Source organism: Candoia aspera, chromosome 9 (genome assembly GCF_035149785.1).
Source record: "Candoia aspera isolate rCanAsp1 chromosome 9, rCanAsp1.hap2, whole genome shotgun sequence".
Classification (NCBI taxonomy): Eukaryota; Metazoa; Chordata; class Lepidosauria; order Squamata; family Boidae; genus Candoia; species Candoia aspera.
The window spans coordinates 1,934,860-1,950,850 of record NC_086161.1 but is presented as its reverse complement, the minus strand read 5'-3'; the positions used below and the strand labels follow the sequence as shown (position 1 = coordinate 1,950,850).

Below are 15,991 nucleotides of genomic sequence, written 5' to 3'. Positions count from 1 at the left end.
GAAAACGGTAAGCAGTCTCCACCAGGAGAAAAAAACCATCCTCTACCCAGATATATTCCACCAGAATGAAATGAAAATGCTAGCATTTGTTATTAACCTGGAATACTTTTCAATTTTTCTCTTTAAACCATTAACCCCATTACTGTAGCACTCCCCAACGGTGTGCATGTTTTCTTGAATCAACTACTCACTATAGTTTGATTGCAAGCCACAAGGAGCTCAGACAGGCAGAAGACACTACAGATGCGTGTCAGCCCAGAGCCCTGTTCTGGGGAGAACTTCCATTCAGTTGTGGAGCTGAAAAGGCAGTTGTTCCTGCTTGTTTCACAGTCTTTGCAGCTGGCCCTCTGAGGGAAGTGAACCACCTCCAGAGCTGCAGTGGCTCATGTCAACCCCAAAGTAAACTCAGCCCTCAGATGTTGTGTGCCCCTTCTTCAGATGGAAACATTGATGCCTGCAAGGCAACTGGAGGGGAAGGAGCGAGTGGCATGGTATTTCCAGGAGATAGGTGGGCATGGGGTCTATTATAGACTCTAGGATGGGATCCAGAGTGTCACTTCACCCCACCTGCCACTTGCTCAACAGATAGCCAGAGCTGAGTGCATCTCCCCCTGCAAATCCCTCAGGCAAAGAACTGACCACTTCTTGAGCATGCTGTTCAGGAAGATGGGTCTGAAAATTTCTCCTTGTGGTTACGTGAATCTGCTCTTCCACGCTTCCCATTTATTGCCTATAATCTGCCCATCTTCTGCAGATACTTGAAGACACCTTGCTTTAATCATTCGTTATCCAGCAAAGCCTTTTCACTACATTTCTGGCTCAACAGTAGAAAGTTTTGTTGACTTATAACCTCTCCCTTCCCAATATTTTGTTATAAAACCATTCCAGGGTAGGGAAAATATACATCATCTTTGTTTTAGAAATACACAACCATCAGTGAGGGCCAAAAGAGAAAAATTCCCACCATTTTATTAACCTAGACTGAACTCTAGGTCCAAATTAAAATTCCTAGCTACCCTCAACCCACTCCCAAAACTAATGCTGGCACCAACTGAAGCTCCAGCAGAAGGATATGCCAAGCCTAGATACCAACCCCCCAGAACTGCATTTCCAGTTCTTAAAGGCTGGACTTTGCTGATGGGATAACCCAAAGTGCCAACGCTCCCGAAAAGAATCATTTAACAACTTAAGAACAAAGAGCCCCGGATGTGGCTACTTTTCATTATGTTAATAGGAAAGGTAATGATGCTTCTGATGTGCGTGTGACTCCTGGTGACCCAAGACAACTTTATGGAGGGTGGGTGGTTGTTGCCATTGCCTTCTTTCAAAGTGTGGTGTTGTTGTTTACTAACCTACAGCTTTATTTTTATTTGCCTGGCCAAGATCAGCTGCTTGAGATCAGCTAAAGTTGGCCTGGTACTGCCATCTGCTGAAAGGACTAAAAATTTAATCTTTTAAAAATGGCCTATGCATTCAGAACACACAGAAAAATACAACGCGAGGAGACCAAACGCCAGTGTCCTCTCACAGGACAACCAACATAATTCTGGGACACACCTTCTCTGACACCGCAGCAAAATGGCCCCAGATGCATTATTTTCCCAGAAACAAACATCCTTGCCAAACTTGGGCACCTGGGCTGCAATAAGAGCGCCAGTCCCAAATTGTTCCCTTCCCAGATTAACTGACCCGGACCCACCTCTTGGGTTCTTCAGGCTGACAGCGGAGAGCCCCTGCTTTGTCAGCACACAGACTTGTGGCACTTGCTGGGTCTTCAGAGCACGAGGTCTGCAGTGAGCGAAGGGTCTTCAGGCATGTGGATGGGGGAAAGTATTTCTCACCACACCCCTAATGTTTTCATGGCGCGTACCGGAGTTCCTGCAGAGACCCAGGACCTGAGATTGTCCGTTCATCTGAAGAGGTATCAGGAGATGATTCACGACTATGCTGGAGATGTAGCAGCTCCCAGAAAGAGACCTTCTCTCCCTCCCCGTGATGCTCATCATGTTCTAATTAGGGCCCCCTTTACAGGAAGAGGACGAACTGCAGCATCCTGATCTGCTCTTAACCCACATGCCTACTGGAGGACCAGATTACACAAGACCAGATTACACAGGGGGAAGGAGCAGTCCTTCTGTCTCAAAAATTGGCCAAATGTCAGGCTCCAAGATGAAACCTTGAATGGAGAACTGCGTCTCCTCATGCAACCAAACTTGGAAGAGGGCCTCTTTTCACATTCAGCGGGTTTCTTTCAGCAGCACTTTGAAAACTCAACCTTGTTGCCTTCCAGAGCCACTAGTGATCAAGGAAGAACTACCGACTTGTCCTTCAGCTGGGAAGAATCTAGAACTCAGACCAGGAAATCTGTCTTACTTGTATTATTGTTCTTCTGGCCATGGAAGAACTGAGCATTCCTCTCTTCCAAGCTTTCAAGAAACAGCAGCAGCTGCTGCTGAGTGAACTGCAAATAAGGTTCAGTGCAAATTTAAAGTGAGAGTCCTGGGAAAAAGACCCTGTTTTACACATGGAGTGATGGGGTCCAAGTTTGGGGCTCATCTCTGGGGTTCCAGGGAATAACTCAGTAAAATGACTGACTTTTTTGCAGATGTTGTAAGAGGCAAATTCCACAATGGAAATGATAAGGAAAGAACTACTGTAAGAATAAAACTGCCAATATTGGAATAGCTTCACACCGAAAGAGTCCTGCAAATATTCTTAAGAACACAGTTTGTCACTCTGACCACAGGACGTGAAGACACCCATTGTCGAATTTTAAAAAGTGTAGAAAACAGCAAGCAAAATCAAGTAGTGGAGCAAGTTCCCCCAAGGCAAGATGACAATTGGGGGCTTCTAGCTGAGGAAAAACAGGCCACAGCATAGAGCAGGCAGGGAAGTCTTTTTGTCGGCCTCTTCATCCCCATGGCTGCCTGTTGCTCCCCAGGCCACATTGGTCTCTCGGCATCTTTCAAATGCCTGTAGGGAAGCAGCAGCCACCTGGTGCAGCCCTCAGGCTCTGCCCTGGGGCTTCTGGGAGCAGGCAATTAAGCCTGGCACCCCCAATCCATGCCCACGGACTGCCACAAACTTTTCCTTGGTGTCCCCAATTAACAACTGCGGGGGAAGAAGTTGCTGAACTAGGCACTGTGGAATTTGTCTGATCAAGCGTGCTGCGACTTCCCATTTTACCATGCAGGAAAGAGGTGGACCAGCTGAGCCCAAGATAGGTGCCATGCTGCAAAGGAGAGCAGGCCGCCCTCCTCCCCCCACTACTCCTGGATGTTTGCTAGATTGAGCTTAAGCTGCTGCAGCGCAGGACAGCGTGAGAGAATACAGACTCCGTTGCCACCCCGAAGGCTCTCCAAAGCTTTGCTTGTGCTTAACAACTGCTTAACTCATTGCGCTGATTCACATGCTATGGAGGAGGATTCATTTGCGCCGTCCATGCCAAGGGCTGTGGAGGCAGAAGAAATAAACGTGGAGCAAAGCACCTGAGTAAATAAAAATAGGGTTGAAGTGAGACAGCAAGACTTGGGGATAATTAAGGAACAGGCAAGAGATGTTCAAGTCAAGACTGCTTGGAATCTCAAGGGGGTGAGAAGGAGCATTACACGGTCTTTCTCAATGGGGACGAAAAGTGGGTCTGGAGGACTGCCTGTGTTCTGGGATCCTTCCACAAAGTACCTGCAGGGGAAACAGCACGGTGGAAGCAGCTCAGGACGCAGGTTTGCATGCGAAAGCCACGGATCAGGGGTCAAAAGCAGTTACGGCCAAAACGCTCGTGCCTCAAGTTCAACAGCTCCTGAGATTTAGAAAGAGGGAGAGCAGGCTGGCAAACAAGCGTCAAATCAGTTCACTTACCGGGCTTCTGCCCAAGCGCTCCGGCCAACTCCCTCCCCCTTGCCACCTCATTCGGCTGGCAGGGCTCCCCGGGGGCCACCCCTGAGGCTGGCATAGGAAAAGCAGAGCGTCTGGATTTCCTCAGCCAGACACTCGTACTCTGAGTGCTCAGAAGCAAAAATGGCAGGCCCCACTGAGAATTTGGGGCTTCTTGAAGTTACAAGTGTTGGTTGTGAAAGAAATCTCACCGAGGGGAGAATGTAAATTTCATTCAATCTACTGAATGGAATACAGCAGTAAGAGGAAATTTTATTAATTATCCCACCTTTATTATTCTTTATAAATACAGGCTGTATCACAGAAATCAGATACAAAATAATTCCTAAGAAATAGTTAATTCAAACACTCCTCCCCCCCCCCCAATTTTAGCACTTCTTTCTTCTAGTCTTTCGAAAACAGGGCAGGGACTGGCTTTTACTCTAGGCAGGCAGAGATAGAGATTTAATTTTAAATGCTAAAAAAGCCCAAATAAGAGAGGGGCTATTGCACCAAAAGCATGATCTGTCTCCCCAAACGCTAGACTTGTGGACGGGCTTTTCAGAAAGAGATGCCCTCAGATTCTACGCGTGAAAAGAGATGGGAGTGAAGGATGCCTGCTGATAAAATGAGAATGTTTAGAAACGGCCAATATGCAGGGATCAAATCAGAGACCTGGCGTTGGGAAAGACACAGCAAGGGGCATCTGGGCAGGTGTCATGCATCGAGAAATGGGACACAGTTGAATTGAAGCACCAGCCTCAAAGGCCAGCCTGCTACCCCTTGGATGCCTGTTCAGTAAAGAGGCCACCGGCCCGTTCAAGCGACTTCCATGGGAGGAGAATTGCTGAAAGCGTGGAGGCTTCTATCATTACTGATGTGACGGGGTGCTGGGAGAATGGGAAGCATCCAATGCTGGGGACAGGACCAGCCACCTGATTCCATTTTCCCTTCTTTATCCAGTCACGACAGTCCCCCTCTTCTCCTCCCCACACAGAGTAAAGGCAGAGGCTGGGAAGAACAAGAATGCTTTGGCACTTTAAGAGCCTTGAAAGGCCACCAATTTTTTTTCCCCAAGTCACGTGTGCTTCAAAAGCCACTTGCAAAAGAGAAGCAGTAAGGCGCGCAAGAGGAGGGCTCCCTTTAGAAGAAGCTGCATAGATGCTGTTTCTTCACGATCCAGGCGCCAGGCGTCCTGTTCCGTTCCCAGCTGCCCAGAGCTCCAGCAAGCCCAAACAGATATGACCAAACACAGAAAGCGGCAGGGCCACGGCTGAGACCTGAACCAGGAGCGGGACCAGTCAGGATCTTCTTTGGGTAGAAGTTCCAGTCGATTGTGTTCTGCCCGGAAATTAAGTTTTGGAGGCCTGGGAGGCGGTCACTAGGATGACCCGGTCAGTGTCTCAAAGGGGGCTCCTCCAACCCCAGAGGCTCGGCCTCCAGAAACGGCCAGAAGCATCAGCCCCGGAGAGACCTCTGCAAAGGGGAGGATAAAACTGGGGAGGAAGCAGCACGAGCCGCAGGGACTGAAGTGCGCCCAGGACGGCGTTTCCGTAAGAGGCGCAAACGCTACTTGATGCTTGCCAAGGCAGCCGCCCTCCGCTCCGTGTTTTGGAACAAGGCTCGGATGAGGCTCTTCACCTCGCTGGGGGAGAACTCGGCTGCCAAAGGCCCTTTGCTGCCCGCCCACCTTCAAAGAAGAAAGGAAAAGAGCAAGAATGGTCATTTTAGAAGGTGGGAGAAGGGAAAGGGAGGAGAGGGTGCTTGAGGGTGTAGTCAGTTTCAACATGCCTTGCCAACAGTCTGGTTCGGTGTTTCTCAACCTTGGCCGCTTTAAACGGTGTGGACTTTAAGCGTGGCTGGCTGGGGAATTCTGGGAGTTGAAGTCCAAGCCGCTTAAAGCGGCCAAGGTTGAGAAACACTGGTCTGGTTGATTAGGAGGCTTAAGGTTCCACTATGTACCGTCACAGATCCTTGCCCCAGTTTCTTCCTCCCCTCTCAAACAGAGCCGCTTTTACAAAGACAACAAAATCAAGTACATCAAAGCAGATTTTTTTACCACCGTAGTAGTCCAATTTCTCTGCCTAGGTTAAACTATCTGACCGGGAGGGGGCCCAGCTCAGAGGCAGAAGCCCCACCAGCCCTGCCCCCTCGGCATCCCAGTTTCCCCACCAAAACGGAAGGAGCAACGGGGGGAACTCTCACCGGTCCACGATTTCTTGCAGGCTGGCCTGTAAGACGAACATGAGCTCCCTGAACATCATCCACTTTGGCACATAGACCGGGACCTCCTCCTGGAAGCGCCGGTTCTCCTTTTCTTCCGGCAGGGGTATGAAGACCCGGGGGCCCTCGTCCAGCACAGCCTTGCCCAAGGCGTGCAGTCGGTAGGCATTCTCGGCAGAGATATCCTGCGAGAGAGCGGGGAGAGGAAGCAGGGGGTTCAGAGGGGCAGCCCAGGCCTTCCAGGGCGGCCTTCTCTTCCAGGAAGGGGCCAGGCGCGTCTTCTCCAACTGTACTGAAAGCCACGTTTCCCAAAGGAACAAATTAGTGGAAAACTAAGCAAAGGGGGAAGCAGAAACAGCTTTCAAACACACAAGGCTGGCATCCTTGTAATCTAGTCTTTTCAAGCTCTCCGTTTCTACCATCTGGGGCTGGTTGGGGATTATGGGGAATGAGGTCCAGCACACCTGGCTGTAAAGCTCTTTCACCACCACCAAATCTGATGAGGGAAGCAACCCTGTGGATTGTTCCCTGCGCTCTTTCCAACCAAGCTGGGAAACGCACATCACCACACCCCAATCCAGCGGTGGTGCAGGCAAGGTTTAGCTCACTGGAGCTTCTGCTTCTTCAAAAACACCCAGCCACATCCCCCAACATAATTAAAATCAGGCCCTTATTGACCAAACATACTTTGCCCTGATAAAAGCATCGCCTTTCAAGCAGCCCAGCTCACTCCATGGAAACTACAAGGTGCAAGAGGTGCTGCTCGGACAGACACAACCAGTGGCTCTAGACTGCCAGCCTTTGGACCAGGTTTACACCAGATGAGTCACCGATCCAAGAAATGGAGCTGGATCCCCAGAAACACATTTGCATCGAGAATCCCCCCACGTCGTGCTCGGCCCTCACCTCCAAAGCAAGGATTCTGCTCATGATTTCCACAAGGGCGGTGCTAAGCAGAGTCCCCATGGCCCGGCAGTAGACATTCACCGGCAGAACGTCCTGCCAGACTTTGCCAAGCCTCTTCAGTTGATGCAGGACCTGGAAGAAAGAGCAAGGGTCCTTTTATCCTCTGCAAGGAGTGGCAGTCAGAGAGAAACCATGATGCTGCACAAGATGGCAGCTCTGTGGGAAGGGCTGGAGATGCGGATAAATCCCAGAAAGTTACACACAAGTGGAGCAAGGAAGGTAGATCCTCCTCCTCCTCTCTCATAACACAAGGATTCGGGGACGTCCAAGGAAAAAATGAACTGGCAGCACATTCAGGAGGAAGAGAGGAAGGACTTTTTGTACATATGCATCATTCGCATACAACACTCACTGCTGCCAGACATGGCAACTGGTCACGGTGTGGCTGGCCTCTAAGGCAGGCAGTCGCTAGAGCAGCGTTCCTCCGCCTTGGCAGCGTGAAGCTGTGTGGACTTCAGCTTCCAGAATTCCCCAGCCAGCATAGCTGAAGTCCACACAGCTTCACGCTGCCAAGGCGGAGGAACGCTGCTCTAGAGCTTTTAGGCAGAACGCCAACGTGGAACCTGCAGGCTCAGGAGCAGGATGCCGCCGAATCTCAGTGGCAGGGAGGGACCGGATGAGGCGGGAGAGGGCTGTTACATTCGGGCTCCATTTAGGACCCCGGAGCGACCAATGTGGAACCTGTGGCCGGCCTCCCAGGTTCTGCCGAGCTCCACCCCTCCTAACCTGGCGCACAGCTCTGTTCGCCACAGAAGAGTTGTCCTCGTCATCCAGGTTGGAGAAATTCCTTGAGAGGGACAGCCTCTCCAGCAGCTCCTCCTTTTGCACTCGCATCTGGGCAAGGAAACACTCCGTCCCTGGGGAGGGGAGGAAGTAAGTGGCCCAGGTTTGGAGGGGAAGGGGGAGAAAAAGGCCTTGATGCGAAATCTGACAGCCTCCCAAACATTTTTCTTTTTTTTTTTGCAATGCAGCACAACCCTGCAACTGACAGCTGAGGAATTTTTGGGGGGTTAGAGAAAAGGTATGGCTTATGGGTTTGAGGATTGAAAAAGACGTGGACTAAGTGAGAGGCTGAAGGGACTGGTGTAACATCTAAGAGAAAGAGAGGATTACAAGAGAGGATCGTAATTATCTGTTGGAGAGAAGTTTGGAAGTCCTTACATTTCATAGCTCTAGTTTTTCTTTTTTTTCCTTTTCTATCTTTAGATATGACTTTTACTGATGGTAAAATTCTCAATAAATATAAATTGAAAAAGAGAGAAAGAGAGAAGGCTGTTTGCATCTTGGGTTGGTTCGCTGAAATACTACACAAAGGACTCTCAGTGGAAAAGCTGCTTCCGTGGGCTGAGATGTCCACCCCTGTCTGGGGAACAGCCCAAAACCTGAACTGTATTTGCCAGGGGTAGGCCCAGGAGATGCAATCACCCACGCACCCTGCCGCAGTACTGCCTGAGCACATTTTAATGCAGCTCTGCACTGGGATCCCGCCTAGCCAGAGGAGCACAGGATCTCCACAAATACAACGCAAGCCACGTTTGCTCCAGACTCACCCAGTTTCCTGAATCCAGGCACCAAGTCAACAAAGGTGGCTGTCCCATCACTCAGGCGGCTCCTGAACTGGTGGCCCATGGTCAGGAGGTGGTGGGCAATGTACATGCAGTTGTTATGGTGAATAGCAGCCAGCTGGGGAAGCTTTTGAAGGTTCTCCCTGGGCAGGCAGAGGAAGGAGAGAGGGGCCAGGCTCAGATGCAGGGGTCACAACATCCTTGGGGCGGTTTTCCTCCAGGTTACAACCTGACTTGCAGAGCAGTAACTAAGCTCCACATACAGTACGTCAGGAGGAAAACATCTAACATTCGCAGCATCACCACGAAAGCATCCTCTCTTTGACCGCACTCAGAATCCAGCTGGAAGCTGGACTAGCATGGGGCTAAGACTCACAAGCAGGAGATACACCTCACTTCCACTTCAGTTCACCCAATACGCCTTTGGGGAGTTATAAACTCACCTTTAAGGAACTGGATGTGTTGCTGCTCTAAGCGTTTTAATACAACTCCAAGTTAAAAGGAGGAAAACTCAGTAATTCAATAGGTTAGGTCAGAGCTATGCTGGCACACCCCTTGCCCATGCTAATTTCCCCTTCAGGAAGGCCGTCACTCACCTATGATACATTGGCACCACATCACAGAACAGATGGAAGATGTTCCGCACCAAGTAGAAGAGCTGGATGCAGCTGCCAGAGAAGACAAGAGAGCATCTGGGTCACATCTGGCTTTGAGCACGCTTTTCGGGACCCGCATTCGCCAAAGGAGAATTTGCTGGCTGCCTAAGAAACCTGGGGTCGCCTCCCTCCAAAGGGTGCAGAGGCTCTTGCTGGAGAAAAAGCGGGCAGAGACTCAAACTACCAAGGCCACCTTCATACCACCAAGAGCCCAATGTCAGTGCTACCAAGAAGAAAACGCCTGGTTGCAAACCCAGCAACCTGCAGTGAAAATCGACTGTGACCGTCCTCACCACGGATCTGTGCTGGCAGATGCCTCCTGGAGCGTCTGATAGGCCAAAGCCATCAGTTTCTGGACGGAGTCGCTGACGCGGCAGGTGGGAAAAGCGAAGGTGTAGCGGCTGAGCTTGGCCTTGTTCTCCAAGTTGGTCGCCTGCTTGAGAAGCACCTCGGGTGCTTCCAGCACCTTTAACTGGTCACCTGCTCCAGAGTCAGGCAGTGGGGGAAGAGTTACCACAGAGTCTGGGGTAACCTGGGGAAGAAATGGAAGGCATTCCCTGCTTAGCGCCTAACACTGAAAGGCAGAGGCTCAGGATATACAAAAGACCAAGGGAACACGCTTGGGCCGATTCACTCACACTCGCTTCGGCCTTCCGTAGTGAAATCACGAGGGCTGCCGAACTCTGAAGAGGTCAAGCACTCCTGTCCCCGTAAACTGGCAGGCTTGACCAAGCCACTTGGCTCTCTGTTGAGTCAGTTTCTTAAACGTGGACCCTCAAAGAATTATTATGATGTTTTGGGGCCCAGTGGGGGGCTGGCAAATGCCAAAGGTAGAATTGCACGTGGCTGTTTTCTCTCCCAACCTCATTTTGCTCTAGTAGCTACCTGTCTCTAGGTAAGCTAGCCTGGAAACAGATGGACCAATATAGCTCAGGATCACCTGGTAAATTCGTCACAGAAAGGCAAGCCACCGCATCTTCTTCCAGGCCACAGAGTGAGATGCCAAGGGCCATGCTCCAAAAATTGTGGACAGCCCAAAAACCTAAATTTTACTTATCTTTATATGAAACAAATAGAAGTTTTACATTTAAATGCAATGAATATGACAATGTCCCAGTTGCGTTTTTAAAAGTTTCCCTTTCTAACGCTCTGAATGTTTTCGATCTGGCAGCAACTGAGGGCGGCACTCAAGGCCCTTGGGGGCAGATGGGACCCTGTGCTCTGCACCCCTGCCTTAACGGCTGAGAGGGCAGCCTCATCGAGCGCTCTGATCTCTTCGTCTGGCTCCTGCAGCACCTCTGATGCTAAGGAGGTGTGAAACTTAAGACTGCAAGGGCACGGAGGAGACAACTGCAAAATGCAGAGCAGAAGAGAGGCCCAATGGGATTACTATGAGAACAGTCAGGAAGACCCAAGAACTGAACCCAAAGCGGAAGGTCGGTGCAGCCACACACATCCCAAACATACATTAATGTACAGAAAGACAGCACAAAAGCTGAGCTTTGTACAATATTTGGAAAGACCTTGGGTGTGTTTCCTTTTGCTCCTCAAAACAGGTCTTATTTTCGACAAGGAGCAATTAGTTTTGTCATACCCCGCCCCCCGTCCCTAGAAGCCCGGCTTACACACCAATGTACTTTTTTCCAAGACTGACACTAACAAGGGCAAAGGGCATCCAATCACTTTAAGCAGACAATGATGCTCCGCTACCTTCACCGTGTTGTGTATTTCTGAGGTCATCAGGTTTCTTGCTGCCACAATCACATCCTGGCATTTCTTGTTAGCAAAGTGGCAGTTAACGTTGCGGGCGTACGTCAACAAGTCCGTGGAATCCTCCTTGAGCAACTGCATGTCTCTCAAGGCTTCTTCGAACTCTTCTGTAGCTTTAATAACCTGGGGGTGGGGGGCACAGGGAGGGGGATGGTCAATCGCCCGAGGACAGGCAACAGGTGCATTTGCACTCCCGCCCTATGAAACAGGCGAGCTGCAGCAATATTGTCTATCCAGCCCCACGGCAGTCCTTTAATGTTACTGAGAATTCTTCTGCCGTGAAAAAACCAAACCTGCTCACTCTTTAAAAAGGCTCTTTGGCAAACATCTGCTAAAAAGGCATCGTTCCCACTTTCATTTCAGTCTCCTGCACAAACCACCTCCTCCTCCATGGTTTAAGGAGCAACTCAGGAAGAGAGGGAAGGGATGCCATGTCCCCTCAACTGACGGTCACAGCACCCACCTCCATATACTGTCCCAGTTTGCTGCTGTTGTTGGGGATCGAGTGCACCAAGCAGTCGGAAATGAGGCAATCCGACATCTTCTGCCAGATCACGTTGCCCAGCACCTCCGCCAAGACTGGCTGGGCATTGGTCTCCTCCTCTCCCTCGCAATGGGCAAGCGATGTGCCTGGGGAAGCGAGAATGCTCTGTGGTCTCCTTGGGCACCCCCCTGCCTGACAGGGCCCCCCTGTGAACCAACAAGCCACAGGAGCAACCTCCCCGTGGCCTTCCAGGGTCCTTTTCCTACTGCCCTGGCTTGTGGCTTTCTCCCACGCAAGCGAGCCCCTTACCCAGCAGGTGTTGGTGGAGGACTCTGAACACCGATTTGAGCTTCGCGAACACCTCCAAGGGGGACGGATGGCCGAGACTGGAGCCCACGGACTCAAATTTGAGCGTGACAGCATCCGGCTGCTCTTCCGTCAACAGCCGCAAGGAGGGACAACAGACCAAGGGCCTGAGGATGTGCTTCAGCAGTAACTGTCCTGGCAAGGGGGAGGGGGACAGGAAGGGTGGTGAGCAAGGCTCAAAGGGAGCGTATCAGACGCCGCGTGAGGGCACTTCCCGGGTGGCCCGTTGCCATCTGCTCTGCACCGCCCTTGCTCTGCTGAAGGGGGCAGTTCCTGCAAGGACAGCGTGTAGAGGATGGAGGAGGGAAACCATGGGGAGGCTTCCTTTCGGACCAGGCAAAAAGGGATTTTAAAACACTTTTTTGCCCTCCAGGGAAAAAAGAGGCCCTGTATCAAACAGCATCTGCTTTATTTGCTTAATCTCCTGCCCAAAGTGGGACATTCCTTTGAACCACTCTGCTCTATAAGGCCATGAAAAATTATGTAGCTGTCCTGGGTGCCCCATACAAAACTGAGCTTCTATGCTGCCACCTGTCCTCAGTATCTGGACAGCACCAGACTTCTCTTTCGAATGTAGAGGGATACAGGGCCCCAACAGAGGAAAGCTAAGTCGCAGGTGCCGAATTTAGAATATTCTTGGGCTGGACCAGTATGCCAAGTCAGAAATGGAAGCTCTTTCAACTCAGGAACTTGAAGAAAAAGGACTTACCAAAGTGCTTGAACTTTGTGTCCAGTTCCCCCAGGATGGCAAAAGCCTGAAGGACCGTTGAAACTCCTGGGTCTGTGGCCACATCTTCTACAGGCAGACACAAGCGCAGCTCCGTTTGGGTAGCTGCCTCTAGGTAGCTGAGTTCTAGGGAAATGGCGGTAGAGCACCATCCTGGTTACAGCAAACACCACACTTCCCAAGCTGCAAAAGAGCTGAAAACCTGCAGCCTGGCCACTCCCCCCAGTCTCCAGTCATCGTAAGCAAGTAACTGGAGCACACATTCCCCCTCAGATCTCTAGGCCACCCCAGGATTGGCAAGTCTCAAAACAGAATTGCTCAATGGCAGGGTAGCGACCTTAGAGGTCATCCGGTCCAACCCCTCATCAGGAGCGCAAAACACGCCCAACCTAACAGCCTCAGCACCTTGTGACTGGGGAAGTTTCCACACCACCATTTGCTGCCACTCCTGACCCAAGAGATACAGAATGTTCTGAGTCTGTATCGTGAGCTCCCGGCCAAGCGCCTTCAGAACCTTCAGCTCAAAACCCCCACGAGACTCCATGGTCTTCAGGCTCCTCTGGGCCTGGCGGGACAAAGGAAAAGGTCATGCAGCTGCCCAAAGCCTGCCCCAGGCTGAGCAATTCCATTCCGAAGGAGTCGCAAAACAACCCAGGAGCGACACAGGGAGATGTCCGTCCCTAGGAGCTACCTTGTTCAGATGGCGAGCTGCTGACGCATACTTCTTCAGCGGCAACAAGGTGCCGAACTGTTTGAGCGCAGCATCAAACTAAAGCCAAAGGAAACAGAAAAGAAAGACCACTGCTCCTGATAACTCAGAGCGAGCCTTCAATCAAGACAGCCGAAACAGGTAGACCGGAGACCCCCGCCCCAATCTGTCTTACCTCCTGCAGCTGCTTCAGCACACTCAGAACAAGCACCTCCCTCTCCAGCTGTCGCTTCAGCTCAGCAAAGTCTGCAATGGCCACGTTGAGGTCTTGCTGGACCTGACGAAACCCAGAGGTGTTTAACACAATTTAATCTCTTATTTCCAAAACGAAACTCCTGCTACTAAGCATTGAGAGCAGTGTTTCTCAACTTCGGCCACTTTCAGATGTGTGGACTTCAACTTCCAGAATTCCCAGCCAGCCTTGCTGGGAATTGGAAGGCCACGCATCTGCAAGCGGCCAAGGCTGAGAAACATCGATCTAGAGATTTCAGCTATGATTTTAGATGGAGCTTAACATACAACGTTGCAGTGTCAGAACAGCTGGCAGAGGGGGGAGAAAAAGCAATTTCACAACCTTATCATTCATTCACTCAATTTATATGGTTGCCCATCTCAAAATAAAGACTCTGGGCAGCTCACAACATTAAAAATACATAGAAGACAGAAGAAACGAGGCACAGAAAACAGCAGCCGGGGTAAAACGAGATCCATCGGTAACCATTAACCCAACCCATGCACAGGCTCAACCCTCCCACCCCCTTTTACGGGACTCCTTTCGCCAAGCCCTGGACCAGGGTGAGGAAGGTTCCTCTTCGCTGCAGCCCCAACAGAGCTCCAGGAACGGCACTTCATCTTCGTCCTCACCTCGTTCTCGATCCTGGATCTCAGCTGGTCCATGCTAGCAGAGAGCTCCTCCACTTGGGATTCCAGGTCCTTGGCGCTTTGCACGCTGGGCAGAAATTCAATGTACCTTTGGTTGATCATGCTGCACACCTCCTCCTGGAAATGTGAAAGGGGAGGGGGACAGTGACCCGCAGGACAAGGCAAAAGGATCTGCACCCGCGAGGCGAACCCAGAGAAGCCCCTCCACTCCTGGCAGACTTGGGGGAGGGGCTGTCTGCAGCACAAACGCCACAGGTGGCGATGCCCAGGAAGAGGGGCACAAGCACGCAGCCACGCCGGGGCACGGAGAGGGCCCAGACCGCAAAGCTCCCTCTGGGCCAGCAGCCCAGCCAAGGCTCCTCCGCCGCCTGCTGCTGCCGCCGCCCGGGGCAAAGGGGCCAGCAACAAGCCTTTGTTACGGTCCAAGACCAGCATGAGGAGGGCGGGGTACGGTCAGCTAAAAGCATAAAAGGTGCATCAAAATCTAGTACAAAAAGCCAAACCACAGAAGTCTAGAGGAAAAAAAAAAGGGGGGGGGAAAGGAAAACTAGAGGGAGGGGTAGGAGCATTGGCTGGGTGTGCGGGGCATAAAGGTTAGTCTATCCGTAAATACAGCACTCTGGCGTACTAAAAGAAATGCTAGTTTACGGCGCCGGCCATCATCTGGAGGGTTTTCTGTAAAGAAAGGGGCCGATTCTCGGGGCGCCGCTGGGGGGCAACGTTTCAACCCACACAACCCTGCCGCTTTCGCCCCCCCCGCCCTCTGCCTCAACTCGGCACATGCTCAGAGGCGCGGCGCTCCCTACCCTACCCTGCCCGCCGCGAACGGAGCCCCTCCCTGAAACCTCCCTCTGCACATGCTCAGGAACGCCCTCGCCGAAGGGGGATGGAGGGGCGAGGAGACCGCTGGACCGCTGCCCACCTCCCCGCGCACCTTCAGCTCCTTCGCCCGGTGAGAGAGGCGGGCGAGGCGGCCGCAGAGGCCCTCCTTCTCCTGGCGCCCCGAGCAGGCCAGCACGGCCTCCACCAGCGACGCGCCGCGCGCCGCCATCCCTCCGCGCCGCGCGGGGCCTCACGGGAAGGCGCGGCGACGCCTCTCCCGCCAACCACCCTTTCCGGCGCGCCCTTCGGCGGCCATAGAGTGGCCCGCCGGGGAGCGCCGCTTGCCCTCCGTATTATTCACGGCGGGGAACCAAGGAGCTGCGCTGGGATAGAGAAGGCCTGCTTCCGCCCGCAGAAGGATCGGCTTCCCCGCCAATAGTGGCGCTCGCTCCGTTTTCAACCATAAAGTTGAAAGTCTAGAGAAGGTTCCGGTAGGGCCGGGCTATTGCTCCCCTGGAGGTAGAGTGGGGAAGAGAGCCCCATGCTCTGTGTGTATATACCAGTGTTTCTCAACCTTGGCGACTTTTAAGATGCGTGGACTTCAACTCCCAGAATTCCCCAGCCAGCATGGCTGGCTGAGGAATTCTGGGAATTGAAGTCCACACTTCTAAAGCTGCCGAGGTTGAAACACTGGTATACGCACTATACGCACACAGACGTACAGATAGACATACACAGACATATATACATGCAAATGCCCCTTCAGGCATGCCTTCCAGATTGTGTTGGACTATAGTTCTAGCAACATTGGGAATTATGGTCTTTGTAGTGCAGCAGCTCTGGAGAGCCCCAGTGTGGGGAGACAGGGCCAAAGAAAAGTGGGGGACTGTCATGACCTCGTTGCAAGGCACAAAGAGCCTCACAACGTGGATCATGATCATTAAGGAA

General features: G+C 51.8%; 1 protein-coding gene across 1 annotated transcript; it reads right to left on the bottom strand.

The window, feature by feature from the left end:
- Window positions 1-4,168: 4,168 nt before the first annotated feature.
- ZW10 (zw10 kinetochore protein) lies at window positions 4,169-15,303 on the bottom strand. The gene is made up of 16 exons (XM_063310901.1): window positions 15,156-15,303; window positions 14,204-14,338; window positions 13,515-13,616; window positions 13,322-13,399; window positions 13,036-13,195; window positions 12,613-12,756; window positions 11,847-12,038; window positions 11,517-11,683; window positions 10,994-11,176; window positions 9,577-9,815; window positions 9,224-9,295; window positions 8,613-8,770; window positions 7,789-7,919; window positions 7,003-7,134; window positions 6,079-6,281; window positions 4,169-5,563 (listed from the first exon to the last, which is right to left on the bottom strand). The coding sequence occupies exons 1-16, from the start codon at window positions 15,270-15,272 to the stop codon at window positions 5,443-5,445; spliced, it is 2,334 nt and encodes a 777-aa protein (XP_063166971.1). The 5' UTR covers window positions 15,273-15,303; the 3' UTR covers window positions 4,169-5,442.
- Between the last annotated feature and the right edge of the window lie 688 nt (window positions 15,304-15,991).